At 47.6% G+C, this 15,369-nt stretch overlaps 1 protein-coding gene across 1 annotated transcript in view; it reads right to left on the bottom strand.

Annotated features, from left to right (window-relative positions):
- LOC120514350 (protein shisa-like-2A) overlaps nt 1-12,072 on the bottom strand; it is a 48,639-nt gene extending 36,567 nt beyond the window's left edge. Inside the window, exon 1 of the mRNA XM_039734668.1 lies at nt 11,924-12,072. Coding sequence (XP_039590602.1) covers nt 11,924-12,072 — 149 coding nt within the window. The remainder of the gene's footprint in view (nt 1-11,923) is intronic.
- Between the last annotated feature and the right edge of the window lie 3,297 nt (nt 12,073-15,369).

The raw sequence follows: 15,369 nt of genomic DNA, 5'->3' as shown, positions 1-15,369 counted from the left end.
CACTCGGAATATTTATATCACTGTACCTTTCTAAGGCATCCAATTTCTCTGTTTCTGTTGATGGTGCACTTGTCAAACCTGCTCCTGTTGTCGGAAATCTTGGTGTTTTGTTTGATTCGTCACTTAACTTTGAGCTACACATTAGGTCTCTTTCCAAAATTTCATTCTATCGTCTCCGTAACGTTGCCCGCCTCTGTCCTTTGATGATGCTCAAACTCTGGTTCATTGTTTCATAATGTCTCATATTGATTACTGTAATTTCCTCTTCATTGGCTTCCCTGCAAAATCTACACAGAAGCTCCAGTATATTCAGAACTCCACAGCCTCATAAAGCGTTTAGCTCACATCTACCCTGTTCTCTCCCTGCTTCACTGGTCACCGGTTCCATTAAGGATTAAATTCAAGATTCTGCTTCTCACCTTCAAAGCCCTCCATAACCTTTGCCTCCCTCTACCTCACTCAGCTCCTTACACTCCTTGTTGCTCTCTCAGGTCCTTGAACAGTCATCTCCATCGTGGTCCCACGTACCAGACTCTCCACCCTGGGAGGAAGGTCCTTCAGTGCTATAGCTCTCTTCCTCAGTCTCTGCAAGATTGCTCTTCTTTCTGCAGTTTTAATTCTCAACTGAAACCTTTCCTCTTCTATGAACTTTTCTCATCTGTGTAATTTTTTTACTCTGTATGTAAAGCAACCTTGGGTTTGTGAAAGGCGTTCAATAAATGTAACATTATTATTATTATTATTATTATTATTATTATTATTATTATTATTATCTGAGTGTGGAATCACAGCTCTACAGCAGTTCAATCCTAACCTTACTGCATATTCCTTCTTCTCACAAGTTCATCATTGTTACTCAAGAACTGATTGTTTTCTTCATAGACAATAATTTTTTACCCATTATGAAATTGTGTCAGAACAATGCTATTGTTATCTCCGACCACATCCTTCTGATAACTTACTAAGTCCTACACACTCATCTCTTACCTAGCATCTTAACCCCCTTGTTATTAGCTGATAAGAGCTGTACAAAATTCATATCCAAGCAAACTGATTAATTTCTGGAGACAAATGTATCCCCAGAGGTCTCAGCGGGAATACTGGAAACTTTGCAGGCATTTTTAATAGGACAGGTTATTTCATATCCTTCTCACGAAATTAAACTGGAAAATAGGAAGGAGTCTGAGTTAATCAGCGAGTATACCAGTTGTGGTCCATGGCCGACTTTTTATCCCGGCCAATACTCCCAGGCCTCCAGATGCAGCTCTCCTTGTAGCATGGCGGTGCCCCGGATACCAGCAGGGAATCATGGACTATGGAGTTTTCCCCTACAAACCTGCTGGATACTCCAGAGGCCAACAGAGGACGCTGCAGGGAGACTTAGAGAGTCATATGTGCCCTATAACCCGGAAGTGCGTCATAGGCAAAGCGACAGCAGAAGTGACGTACTTCCGGGATGAAGAAAAGGACTTTTTATCTGACCCGAAAGTGATAAGAATCAATTGAACTGGGGATTGGAACACTTCCAGGACACGGACTATAAATGGACTGTGACAGCTCCCAGACGGCGAGCTGAGCTGGGTGGAAGGGTGGCAACGCGTCTGGGAGTGGTGGAGTGTATTATTGATTATTGTTGACAGTTTATGAGCATTGTGGAGAGGAGGGTGCTCGAGCACTGTACAATTGTCCGAATAAAGGATTATTGGACTTTTACCTGGTGTCTGACGTGGTGTCTGAGGGTTTAAGGGAGCGATTCTGCCCCTAATCTGTCACACAATATAGATCTAGAATACGCCAGGTCTCCAAATGAGGCACTTTATAGGAAAAGACAAGTTGCACAAGCAGAATTTAACCTCTCGGCTACTAAAGAAATGGAACAGCTTATCTTTAAATTGCGACATTATTATGAGTAAGGAGAGAAGGCCAATGAGATTTTAGCTCAACAAATCTAAAAGCAGGGAGTCCGCAATGCTATACCAGCAGTTAAAAACACAGACATAGATAAAATTATAGACCATAAAAATATAACCCAAACATTCAGAGAGTACTACAAGTCCTTATATTCCACTCAGTCTAAAGAAGATAAGACACATTTTAATGAGTTCTTTAACTCATCACAGATAACACAACTAGATATTCTTAGAGCTGTGGAACTGGATAAACCTTTGACAATTTCAGAATTACTAGACGCAATAAACTCCCTCCAGATTGGGAAAGCAGCTGGCTCCTTTGGCTACCCAGTGGAATTTTATAAAAAAAACTTCAAATAAGTTAGCTCCGCTATTATCAGTAACATTTATTTACAGAAGCTAAAGACAACAAAATTCTACCTCAAACTTTTCCCCAAGCATTAATTACCATCTTTCCTAAGAAAAAAAAAGGACTTACTACAATGTTCATCATACAGACCTGTCTCACTCCTGAATAATGACAATAATGACTCTCTTAAGTTCTAGCGAGAAGGATTGGGAAAATACTTCCTTCTGTAATAATACAAGACCAAACAGTATTTATTAAAGACACTTAGCTTCTAATTTATTCTAATTGTTGAATATAATATATTCATCCATTAAATCTAACACCAAGTCAAGTCAAGTTGGGGAGCATGCACTGGTACAGCGCATTGCCGCACCCACTACATGACGAAACAACTCGGGATCTCGGTTTGCAACCCCCTAGGCAGACACAAGGTCCAGTCCCACCCTCCAGAAATGACCTTCTATGTGCCGCAGCCAGGTGTTACATGGGCAACCCCTTGGCCTGGTCCAGCCACTCAGGTCCCCAACAATGAGGATCCTACGAGCCGGATCACCCTCGGGGAAATGTGCCACATGGCCGTAGCGCCATAACTGACCCTCCCTCACAATGCAGGTAATGTGCCTCATTCGGGACTCCGAGACCACCCACTCATTCAACACAAAGTCAAACCAACAGTACCCAAGGATTCTCCAGAGAGGCACAGTACCAAAGGAGTCCAGTCTTCGTCTCAGGTCACTAGATAGCGTCCATGTCTCACAACCATATATAGCAAGACTCTAAAGACTTGGACCTTCGTCCTTTTAGGGGCACCACACACCCCTTTCCAGTGACCTCATGACCCTCCAATGCTCTCCCAAACCGTCTACTGACTTCATAGGAAGAGTCACCAGAGACATGAATGTCACTGCCAAGGTAAGTAAACCTATCGACGAGGTCAACACTCTCTCCACAGACAGACACACTGCTGATGGCCATGCCCAAGAGGTCATTAAAGGCCTGGCTCTTGGTTTTTATCAGGACACTCGCAATCCCAGACACTCAGACTCCTCACTCAGTCTCTCGAGTGCACCGACCAGAGCCTCCATTGACTCCATGAAGATCACAGCATCATTAGTAAAGTCAAGATCCGTGAATCTTTCTTCACCAACAGATGACCCCCAGCCGCTGAACACCATGACCTTGCCCAACACCCACTCCATACAAGTATTGAACAGAGTTGAACTGACGAACCCCAATATCAACTAGGAAAATGCAGAGGTCCTGCTTCCACTCTGCACAGCACTCACAGTACCAGTGTACAGGCCGGCCATGATATCCAGCAACCTCGAGTGGATCCTGTGAACCCTCAGGATGTCTCACAGGGCAGCTTGATCAAATGAGTCGAACGCTTTGTGAACATCGACAAAGGCTGCAAAGAAACCAATATTCTTGTTTGCACTCCATGAGAAACCTTAGTGCCAGGATGTGGTCGATGGTAGACTTCTTAGGTGTAAAACCAGACTGTACCGGTCTTTAGTAGGTAAGCAGGTGATCACGGATCGTATTGAGGAAAACCCTAGCAAGGACCTTACCCGGCACCGAGAGCAGTGTTATCCCCCTGTAGTTGCTGTAATCCAGGCGATCGACCTCCCCTTTCCAGATAGGGATGACAAGTCCCTATTTCCAGTCAGTTGGGATGATGTCAGACTCCCAAATGGAAGCAAAGATTGCTTGCAATGCCAGGAGGGCAGTCTTACCACCAGCCTGGAGAAGTTCATCCCAGATACCACAGATCATTGCAGACTTTCGTCCTCTCAGCTGGGTCACCACCTGTGCCATCTCAGTGAGACTGGGGGCTTCACAGCTAATTGGAGGATCAGCCTCAAGAACTGTGGACCTAGAGATATGCAACATCCTAGCCCAGCGTTTCTCAACCTTTAAGTTTTCATAACAATTTTAATCTCACCCCCCTAACATTTTGTTGAAAGGAGCCCACTAATACCAATTTGTTCTTTTTTTAATGAATGATATACCATAGATGCATATTTTATTATACCTACTTAACTTTTATCGACATTTATCTAACTCTATATTTATTTTCCTAGTATCAGAATGAAATTTAAGTTAATTTGTTTTGGTTTCAATAGATGTATTTTTCACATTTTTGATTCTTCTTTTCTTTTTATCACATCTTCGTGCCCCCCCCCAGGGGGGCTCGCTCCACAGTTTGAGAACCACTGTCCTAGCCGGAGGATCAGCTTTGAACAACTGCTCAAAGTAGCCAGCCCAGCGAGTCACGACTGCAGTGTCATCCGTAAGGACCGTTCCATCAGCCGCCCTGACTGTGACTCTCCGAGGAACAGATTCAGATGTACGTAATGCTTTGATTCCTCTGAAAGCAGGACGTGGGTCGCTAGACCACAGATGGTGTGTCACTTGCTCACAGATTCCTCTAAGAAATGCCTCCTTATCTGCCCTCGGAGCCCTCGCCCTCCCGGTACAGACCAGAGCTGCCATTGAGCCGTGCGCTGCGACTCCTCTCGATGATATCCAGGGTGCCCTGCGAGATGAAACACCTCCTTCTGGAAACACCGGTAACACCAACACAATCCTCAGCAACCTTCAGGGTCTTGTCATGGAAGGACTCCCACATCACATTAGGATCGGCAGTCGTACCCAAATCTGCAAGTTCCTCACACAAACTGCGTGCAAACTCATTAGAAACAGCCTGATCTTGGAGTCTGGTCAAGTTCAGGTTCATTTTCCCAGTAGGTGGTATCATACTGGACCTAAGCTGGATCCTAAGAGTAGGAACAACAAGTCTGTGGTCAGAATTCACAAACTGGGTACTTCTGTAGACCCTGCAGTTTTGCAAGAGGCTCCAGCGTCTAAAATCTAACACCCCAGAGATCGTATTATCTTTGGATGCAGAAAAAGCATTTGACGTGGTTAAATGGGACTACCTATTCACCACATTGCACACACTTGGGTTCAGCCCAAGCATATGTGCATGGATCAAACTACTTTATACTAGTCCAGAATCCTCAGGTTGTATTAACAACACTATTTCAGATTACTTCATACTAGAATGCGGTACTTGACAATGATGCCCCCTATCACCTTTACTCTTTGCAATCGCCATTGAGCCATTGGCTGTTTACTTTCACAATGCATTAGAAATAAAGGGGATTTTCAGAGGAGGACTTGAACAGAAAATATCACTATATGCAGATGATATGGTACTGCATATACCTGACTCACAGCCAGCAGTCCTATAAGCACTAGTAGATTTTCAGAAGATATCTGGACTCAGAATTAATTTGAATAAAAGTGTACAGTGTACTAGACTGGATGCCTTCCCATTTATCTTAGCACATCGGTTTATCTAGGGGTAAATATCACAAGTAAATATAAAGCTCTTTTTTAGAAAAATTGTGCTGACTGAATGGAAAAAATTAAACAAGATGTGCATTGATGGTCCACCCTTCATCTCACATTAGCAGGTAGAATCAACACTGTCAATATGAACATCCTCCCCAAACTTCTTTTTCTATTTCAAAGCAGCCCCATATACTTTAATAAATCATTTTTTAACATATTAGATTCAATCATAACAACCTTTATTTGGAATTCAAAGCATACAGTGAAAAAGTTTGTGAACCCTTTAGAATTTTCTAGATTTCTACATAAATATGACCTAAAACATCATTAGATTTTCATTCAAGTCCTAAAAGTAGATAAAGAGAAACCAGTTAAACAAATGAGACAAAAATATTATACTTGAAAATGATCGAATATTACATATTTGTGAGTGGCAAAAGTATGTGACCCTTTGCTTTCAGTATCTGCTGTGACCCCCCTTACTAAACATTTCCGGTAACTTCTGATCATTCCTGCACACCGGCTTGGAGGAATTTTCGCCCATTCCTCCATACAGAACAGCTTCAGCTCTGGGATGTTGGTGGGTTTCCTCACATGAACTGCTCCTTCAGGTCCTTCCACAACATTTCGATTGGATTAAGGTCAGGACTTTGACTTGGCCATTCCAGAACATTCAGTTTATTCTTCTTTAACCATTCTTTGGTAGAACGACTTGTGTGCTTAGGGTCGTTGTCTTGCTGCATGACCCACCTTCTCTTGAGATTCAGTTCATGGACAGATGTCCTGACATTTTCCTTTAGAATTCTCTGATATCATTCAGAATTCATTGTTCCATCAATGAAGACAAGCCGTCCTGGCCCAGAAGCAGTAAAACAGGCCCACACCATGATACTACCAGCACCATGTGTCACAGATGGGATAAGGTTCTTATGCTGGAATGGAGTGTTTTCCTTTCTCCAAACATAACGCTTTTCATTTAAACCAAAAAGTTCTATTTTGGTCTCATCCGTCCACAAAACATTCTTCCAATAGCCTTCTGGTTTGTCCACATGATCTTTAGAAAACTGCAGACGAGCAGCAATGCTTTTTTTTGGAAAGCAGTGCCTTTCTGCTTGTAACCCTGCCATGCACACCATTGTTGTTCAGTGTTCTCCTGATGGTGGACTCGTGAACATGAACATCAGCCAATGTGAGAGAGGCCTTCAGTTGCTTAGAAGTTACACTGGGGTCCTTTGTGACCTCGCCGACTATTACACGTGTGCCTTGCTCTTGGAGTGATCTTTGTTGGTCGACCACTCCTGGGGAGGGTAACAATGGTTTTGAATTTCCTCCATTTGTACACAATCTGTCTGACTGTGGATTGGTGGAGTCCAAACTCTTTAGAGATGGTTTTGTAACCTTCAACAGCCTGATGAGCATCAACAACTCTTTTTGTGAGGTCCTCAGAAATCTCCTTTGTTCGTGCCATGATACACTTCCACAAACGTGTTGTGACGAGCAGACTTTGATAGATCCTGTTCTTTAAATAACACAGGGTGCCCACTCACACCTGATTGGCATCCTATTGATTGAAAACACCAGACTCGAATTTCACCTTCAAACTAATTGCTAATCCTAGAGGTTCACATACTTTTGCCACTCACAAATATGTAATATTCAATCATTTTACTTAATAAATAAATGACCAAGTATAATATTTTTGTCTCATTTGTTTAACTGGTTTCTCTTAATCTATTTTTAGCCCTTGAGTGAAAATCTGATGATGTTTTACATCATATTTATGCAAAAATATAGAAAATTCTAAAGGGTTCACAAACTTTCAAGCACAACTGTACATATCTATCGCTCTGCCACAGATGTCAAACTGTCCAGCTCTGTACCTACAATAGAGCCTGCCTTCCTCACCAGTTTGTCCAGGCGTGAGGCGTCCTTCATCTTTATGCTGCCTCCCCAGCACACCACCGTCCAGGATGCCAGCCTTCTAATGAAGTATAGTCGGCTCTGTCCTCTCTTGCACAGAGCATCAGTGTTGGCAGTCCAGTCCAATTTATCATCCAGCTGCACTACCAGGTGTTTATAGGTCTGTACCCTCTGCACAGTCACTTCTGATGATCACAGGGTCCATGAGGGGCCTTGTCCTCCTAAAATCCACCACCAGCTCCATGGTCTTGCTGGTGTTCAGTTGTAGGTGGTTTGAGTCGCACCATTTAACAAAGTTCTTGATTAGGTTCCTATACTCCTCCTCCTGCCCACTCCTGATGCTGTCCAATCTCACAGGTTGCTTTGTGATAATCCAAAGAGTAAGGCACTATACACGGAGCAATGGTTATAAAAGGGGGACACATAGGTATCCAGGCTCTTTAAAGCATAAACAGGGATCACTTCACTGACATGTGAGCAAGCCACGGTACAACTGTGAGACGCGCAGCACTCGTCGCCTACAACGTAACAGTAATATTTTCCAGAACGTGCTGTTACGTTGTCATTCATTTTACCCACTGTCTTTTTTTCATTCATATGTTACGTAGTGTAAAAAGTAAAGACAACACAGCATGAAGGGTTGGGGTTTCCGGCCCCGTATACTGTTGCAACAAAAAAATACTCTTTACAAAAAACTCTTTTTTTCAGGTCAAAATACAAACAAAACATTTGCTTATGCGGCGACGTCTGTACACGCGTCGGCGGCCATTTTTATACAGGCAGAGCCGGAAGTGGAGGACTGCTGGGAAGGAGGCGTGAGGGATGACGGGATCCGTGACGTCAGGGAAGATGGCGGAGGGAGGGCGGAAGTGGACGCGGTGCGGTCAGGTTATGGTGGCGGAGCGTCTTTTTTCCTGAAAGAGAAAGCAGAAAGGTTAGTACCCCGCCATTCCCTAGCGACAAACGTCCTCCGAAGTACTTTCGGGTCCGCCCGCGGCCTCCTACTCGCCCATGCGTGACACGACCCCCCCCTCAGCCCAAGACCATCCGGTCGGGCGGACCTAACCGAGAGGTCGTGGATGCGGGAGAGGGCATCGGCGTTGGCCTGAAGGCCGCCGCGGCGATAAGTGACCGTGAACTTATAGGGCTGCAAGTCCAGGAACCACCTGGTGACCCGCGGATTCGACTCCTTGTGAAGGGACATCCACTGAAGCCCAGCGTGATCAGTCACCAGAGTGAATTCGCGACCCAACAGATAATACTGGAGATAAGTCACGGCCCACTTAATGGCCAGGGCTTCCCTCTCCACCGCCGCGTACCTGGTCTCTCGGTCCAACAATTTCCGGCTTAGGTACATCACGGGTGTTCGACACCATCAACGCTTTGGCTCAACACGGCGCCGAGGCCTGTGTCCGAAGCGTCGGTCTGGAGGATAAAGGGTAGCCCAAAATCTGGGGTCCGCAATACCGGTGCCGACGTAAGGGCCTGTTTTAGGTCACTAAATGCGTGTTCCGCTCTGTCGCCCCATACCACATGCAGGGGACGCCCTTCTTTGTCAAACTAGTCAAGGGTGCTGCCCTTTCGGAGAAACGGGGCACGAACCGGCGGTAGTACCCCGCTAGCCCCAAGAAAGCTTGCACCTGTCTCTTGGTATTCGGACGGGGCCATTCCAGGATGTCTTTGACTTTGGAACACTGGGGTCTCACCTGTCCTCGTCCCACAAGGTAGCCTAAATACTTGGCCTCCTTTAAGCCAAAGAAACACTTACGGGGGTTAATACGGAGGCCGGCTTTAGCCAGTGTCGCGAGGACAGCCGAGAGCTGCAACAGATGTTCCTCCCAGGTGCCGGAATAGATGACGACGTCATCCAGGTAGGCGGCACTATAGGACTGGTGGGGCTTCAGCACTCTATCCACCAGACGTTGAAAGGTCGCAGGGGCCCCGTGCAGCCCAAATGGGAGGACCTTGTATTGCCAGTGTCCGCTAGGGGTGCTAAAGGCAGTTTTTTCTTTTGCAGAAGCCGTTAAGGGAATTTGCCAATACCCTTTTGTCATATCAAGAGTAGTCAGATATCGAGCGCACCCAGCCGCTCGAGGAGGTCGTCAATGCGGGGCATAGGGTAGGCATCGAACTTGGAGACCTGGTTCAGACGTCTAAAGTCGTTACAGAATCTCCAAGACCCATCCGGCTTAGGAACGAGGACAATTGGGCTGGACCAGGGACTGTGGCTCTCCTCGATGATGTCGAGTCCAGCATCCGCTGTACCTCCAGTTCCACCTCGGCGTTTTGCCTCGGGAGTCTGTATGGCCTCTCCCGGACGACTACTCCGGGCTCTGTGACTATATCGTGGGCAATCAGAGCAGTCCGACCTGGGGACTCGCTCACCACCTCGGGGATGGCGAAGATGGCCTGCGTAATCTCCTGCCGTTGTATGGGCGTTAGCTCGTCGCCGAGGTTAAGGGCAACCGTGCTAGCGAACAGGGAGAGGGATCTATGTGTTTCGGGAGTTTCCTCCGCTCCTTCCATGGCTTTAACAAGTTAACATGATAGATCCTCTCGCTCGGTCGACGATTAGGTTGCTTGACTAAATAGTCGACGAGCCCCTTTCTTTCCTTAACCTCGTATGGCCCCAGCCAGTGAGCTAGTAACTTGGAGTGGGACGTGGGAACGAGTACCATAACCCGATCCCGGCGGAACTCCCGGAGGACGGAGTTGCGGTTATAGCATCGGACCTGCGCTGCCTGCGCACGAGTCACGTGGTCTTTGAGGAGAGGCCTGATTTTGGTGAGCCTGTCGCAGTTGCGCTACATATTCCAGTATGTTAGAGGAGGGAAGGGCCTCGGCCTCCCAACCTTCTTTTAGGATATCCAATAGTCCCGGGGTTGTGCCCATATAACAGTTCAAAGGGGAGAAGCCCGTAGAGGCCTGGGTACCTCCCGGTAGGCAAAAGGACAAGGGGAAGGAGTTGGTCCCAATTCCTGCCATCAGCGCTGACTACCTTCTGAAGCATCTGTTTAAGCGTCTGGTTAAAGCGTTCTACCAGACCGTCTGTTTGGGGTGGTAGACAGGCGTCTTCAGGTGCTTTATTCTCAGTAATCTGGCAACCTCCTGAACGTTTCTGAGGTGAAGGGGTACCCTGGTCCGTGAGGACTTCTTTAGGGATACCCACTCGCGAGAAGAGGTTAACAAGTTCCGTGCGATGTTTTTGGTGGTAGCGGGCGCGGGGAACCGCCTCGGGTATCGGGTCGCATAATCAACCATGACCAATATATACTTGTGGCCACGGTTGGAGGCTCCAGAGGTCCTACTAAGTCGACCCCTATCCGGTCAAAGGAACATCTATCAGGGTATCGGGGCGAGAGGAGCACGGTCCCTCCTAGGAATCTGGCGAATCTGGCAGTCCGGACAGGACTGACAGAAGCGCCGGACCTCCTCGTTGATCCCGGGCCAGTAAAAGCGGAGCTTGATCCTCTCCAGTGTTTTCTCGGCCCCGAGGTGGGCGCCCAAGAGGTGTGCGTGAGCCAGTTCGCATACCTCCCGCCGGGAAGGTGCAGCGGAACTAGCAGCAGCTTCCGCACCTCGCCCTCGTGAGTTGCCACCCGATACACCAGATCATTTTCCAAGACAAAGAAGGGGCCACGTGGTATGGAGCCGTCTGCTTGTGAGCTGCCCGGCAGAACAATGCATTCCTGGCAAAGCGCGGGAATCATCATTCCATTGTTCCCTCTTAAATGAGGCAGGTGTGGAGCGAAATTGGTGGTCTAGGCCGTCAGGGGATCTAACAAAGGACTGGGGGTTGCGCTCCTTGACTCGTCCCTTCGCCGGTGGGAGGTCTCGGCTCAGGGCGCGTGGCCGGAGAAACCGCCCCCCTTGTGCCTGCGCCATTTTGGCTTGCCCTAGTGCATGGCGTGGAGACCGCGGGAAGGGCGCCTTGTCCCTCCATAGCCAGACCCAGTGAGGCCCCAGGAGTGGTGCGTGGCTTACCGCTTTTCCTTTGCGACCAGTCTTGTCCCAGGATCACTGGAAAGGGGGTTGGGCAACACGCGACCATCAGTTTGGACAAATCCCCCTCCAGGAAAGATAGCATGCTGCGGAGCGGTAAGCCCTGGTCTCTCCGTGTACACAAGTGACCCGTACATGTTTGTTTAGCCACTGTCGCGGTAAGACATAGCGGCGACAATGGTTATGTTGCTGCGGTCGAAGAGCCACCACCGAGTGCCCGTTTACTAACACCACTCCCGTGTTGGACTTGCCAAGGGGTGCGGCGGAGTACAGTACCTTTCGCCGAGGTCCAGGTGCAGTCCATCGGCTCCATGGGGGTGTTCAGCGGGCAGGATGGTAGCAGGTGGCCGGTCTCCCCACACTTGTAACAGCGCGGAGAGGCCGGCTTTTCTCGGGCTCTGGGAGGTGCTTCTGCAGCGCCGAGAGGGCTTGGGGATGGCCGCCCGTCCCGCGGTTCCAGCGAGCTAGCCGTTCTGCCCCGGCTCGGAAGACCGCGAGCTGGCGCTCTAGGACTTCCAGGAGTCCTGGCATATCCGTATATGGATGGCGCCCGAACCTGCTGGGCGAGGGGCGGGCAGTGCGTTGACCAGGCCCTCACAGGCCACTTGTTCAACGACCTTCCGGGCTTGGGGCCCTCGGGCGTAGCCAGCGACCCATTTTGCCCCAGAAGTCGAAGGCCTGTGCTCGGGCGGCTTCGGGTTGAACTGCCAGCCCGCCATTCACTCGCCTGCTGGCTCGGCGTAATGCCGTGGCGCCAGGATCTCCCATTTCAGGAGCTTATAGTCGCGGCCTCCTCCTCAGGGAGGTCATAATAGGCCGCAGCTGGCCCTTTAGGTAGGCGCCAGAAGGGGCGCCCACTCGGACCGCTGCCACTCGTTCCGGGTGGCCGTCCTCTCAAAAATCCCTAGGTATGACTCGATGTCGTCCGCCTCCATCATTGGTACAAGGGACGGAGGTTTGGACGGCGGTCCGCCCTTACCCTCTCGGCTTCCATGAGTTTCGCCTTGCGGCCTCCAGCTCCCGGGTAGTAGTAGCCTGTGCTTGCTGCAGGGACTGGATCTGGGCATTCATGCCCTGCAGCACGGTGTTGAGGTCCTGCCTTTCAGTCATTCTTCAGTGCAGTTATCCTGCCGACTACGCCACTGTAAAAAGTAAAGACAACACAGCATGAAGGGTTGGGGTTTCCGGCCCCGTATACTGTTGCAACAAAAAAATACTCTTTACAAAAAACTCTTTTTTTCAGGTCAAAATACAAACAAAACATTTGCTTATGCGCGGCGTCTGTACAGCGTCGGCCATTTTATACAGGCGGAGCCGGAAGTGGAGGACTGCTGGGAAGGAGGCGTGAGGGATGACGGGATCCGTGACGTCAGGGAAGATGGCGGAGGGAGGGCGGAAGTGGACGCGGTGCGGTCAGGTTATGGTGGCGGAGCGTCTTTTTTCCTGAAAGAGAAAGCAGAAAGGTTAGTACCCCGCCATTCCCTAGCGACAAACGTCCTTCGAAGTACTTTCGGGTCCGCCCGCGGCCTCCTACTCGCCCATGCGTGACAGTAGGCACGTACCTTTTATCTTTGGCAATCTAATTCTCTAACCAGGCCTCAGGAGCTAACCAGCGTAACACTGTCCACCACCCCTTTCGTTATTCCGGCACATTGTTGACATCCGTGAGTAACAACAACGTACTAAACTGGAAGGTGGTCTATGCATGCGTGGAATTCGCGGACAAACAAAGATCACGATCTAAATGAAGGTCTCTTTAGTTAATTTAAAGCATAACAATTTGTTTAGTTTGAATGTCTGTGTTTTGAGGTGTGACTGGCGTACTACAGTCTTCAGTAGTATAAGCCTGGAGGAGATTCTTAATGCAATGTCTATTTTTTAGCTGTCTCTCTACTGCCATCTAGTGCTTCTTCTTCGAATTCATTCGCGGACAAACAAAGATCAAGATCTAAATGAAGATTATATATAGAGATTATTATATTATGATTATTATTTCCCCTGGAATTCTAGAAGGCAGTCCCCCTGGCTTGCAGCGGGGCCCCGATATTTACTGAGCCTTGTTTGGCAGCACTCCCTCCACACTGCCAGAAGCGAGTCGTCGAGCACCTGGAGCACTTCCGGGTGTCCTATAAAATGAGGCAGCCGACACTATTCAGGGAGTCAGAGTCGGGAGGAAGAAGAACAAAATTTGCTGGAAGATGAGTGGAGGCAGAAGGACTGGGAAAAGGAACGGAAGAAGGGACTTGTTTGTGTATTTCGACTCCACAAACATTCATCTTGGGATTACAACAAAATTAAAATCAGATAACTGCCACATGGTCCACCGAGGCTCACGTAATTGTTCTCATCTTTGTCATGTCGGCTGTCCTGTTCAGTCGTCCCATGAGAGTGTGTGCAGCGCAGCGTTTTCAATTCTATGATAATTTATGGCATGACGGTAATAAATAGCATACCATTATCATATGCAAATGTTATGATAATCTGAAAACATTGTCATTTCATAAGATATCGTTATATGATAACATAATAGATAGTTGTAATGCCACGTGTTTTGAGTTTGCACACAGAGATTCCCCTAATTACTGTTCACGCCTCGGGTGCTTAGACATACAGTGGTAAGTTGGTCCGTTCCAGAAGGCTGGTCGAGTTTTGATTTGGTTGAGTTTTGAATCGACTTTCCCCCTAAGAAATAATGTAATTTTGATTGAGCTATTCCAGACCCCCAGATGATTGCTTATTTATACCTATACACGTACATAACTAATGATAAAAACCATTCTAAAACCTCTGAAATCAATGCACTGAAGGACAAACACATACAACTAATAGAAATGATAATTTAACTGCAATGAGGTGAGCTGATGGCAATCAAATCATTGCCTCAGAAAGAATTGTTTCTGGTGAATCCACACCAACATTAACGTTCCTGCTTCTTCAATGACAGGCCCTCTCTGTTTCAGTAATGTTTTGACACCTTTTGCAACTGTTAGTTACATCTGTATTATTTGTGCTTGTGTTAATTGTGCTTACTGTCGACTTGGTCATCCCGTACTCTTCCGTAAGGGTCGACACATGTGAACCACTTTTGTTTCGTTATTTTTTTTTGTAATTGTGACACGTACGAGCTTCCTCTTTGCTTTGCTACTCTCACTGCTAACTTTCTTAGGGGCCATGATAATCACTTTCGATGGGAAAGTTCCAGAAAAAGTTTAAAAAAATAACACGTTCACCAAGAACTCTTTCAGGACGTCTTTAGAACAGGAGATCTGTGGAGACACTCTTTTCAAAGACGTGAAGATTAAAAGCAATATTGATCTCAAGGAGAAGTCAGGTCTGCATGGGTATCAACCTTAATAAAAGGATAAGTGTCTGTGTACCTGTCTAGATGATAGGACTCTGTCATTCCAACAGATGGAGTATCACAAATATCTATTCATCCATCTATTATCCACTCTGCTATATCCTAACCACAGGGTCACAGGGGTCTGTTGGAGCCAATCACAGCCAACACAGGGCACAAGGCAGGACACAAACCCGGGGCAGGGTGCCAGCCCACCACAGGACACACCCACACACCAAGCACACACTAGGGCCAATTTAGAATTGCCAATCCACCTAACCTGCATGTCTTTGGACTGTGGGAGGAAAACCACGCAGACACGGGGAGAACATGCAGACTCCACGCAGGGAGGACCCGGGAAGCGAACCCGGGTCCACTAACTGTGAGGCAGCAGCACTACTACTGCGCCACCGTACCACCCACCACAAACATTTTTATCAATAAAATTTGTCATTCCAGCAGATGGCACATCACAAACATTAACACTG

Source organism: Polypterus senegalus, chromosome 14 (assembly GCF_016835505.1).
Source record: "Polypterus senegalus isolate Bchr_013 chromosome 14, ASM1683550v1, whole genome shotgun sequence".
NCBI classification, from domain to species: Eukaryota; Metazoa; Chordata; class Cladistia; order Polypteriformes; family Polypteridae; genus Polypterus; species Polypterus senegalus.
Note: the sequence above shows the minus strand (reverse complement) of the source record. Positions and strands in the feature narration are given on the sequence as shown.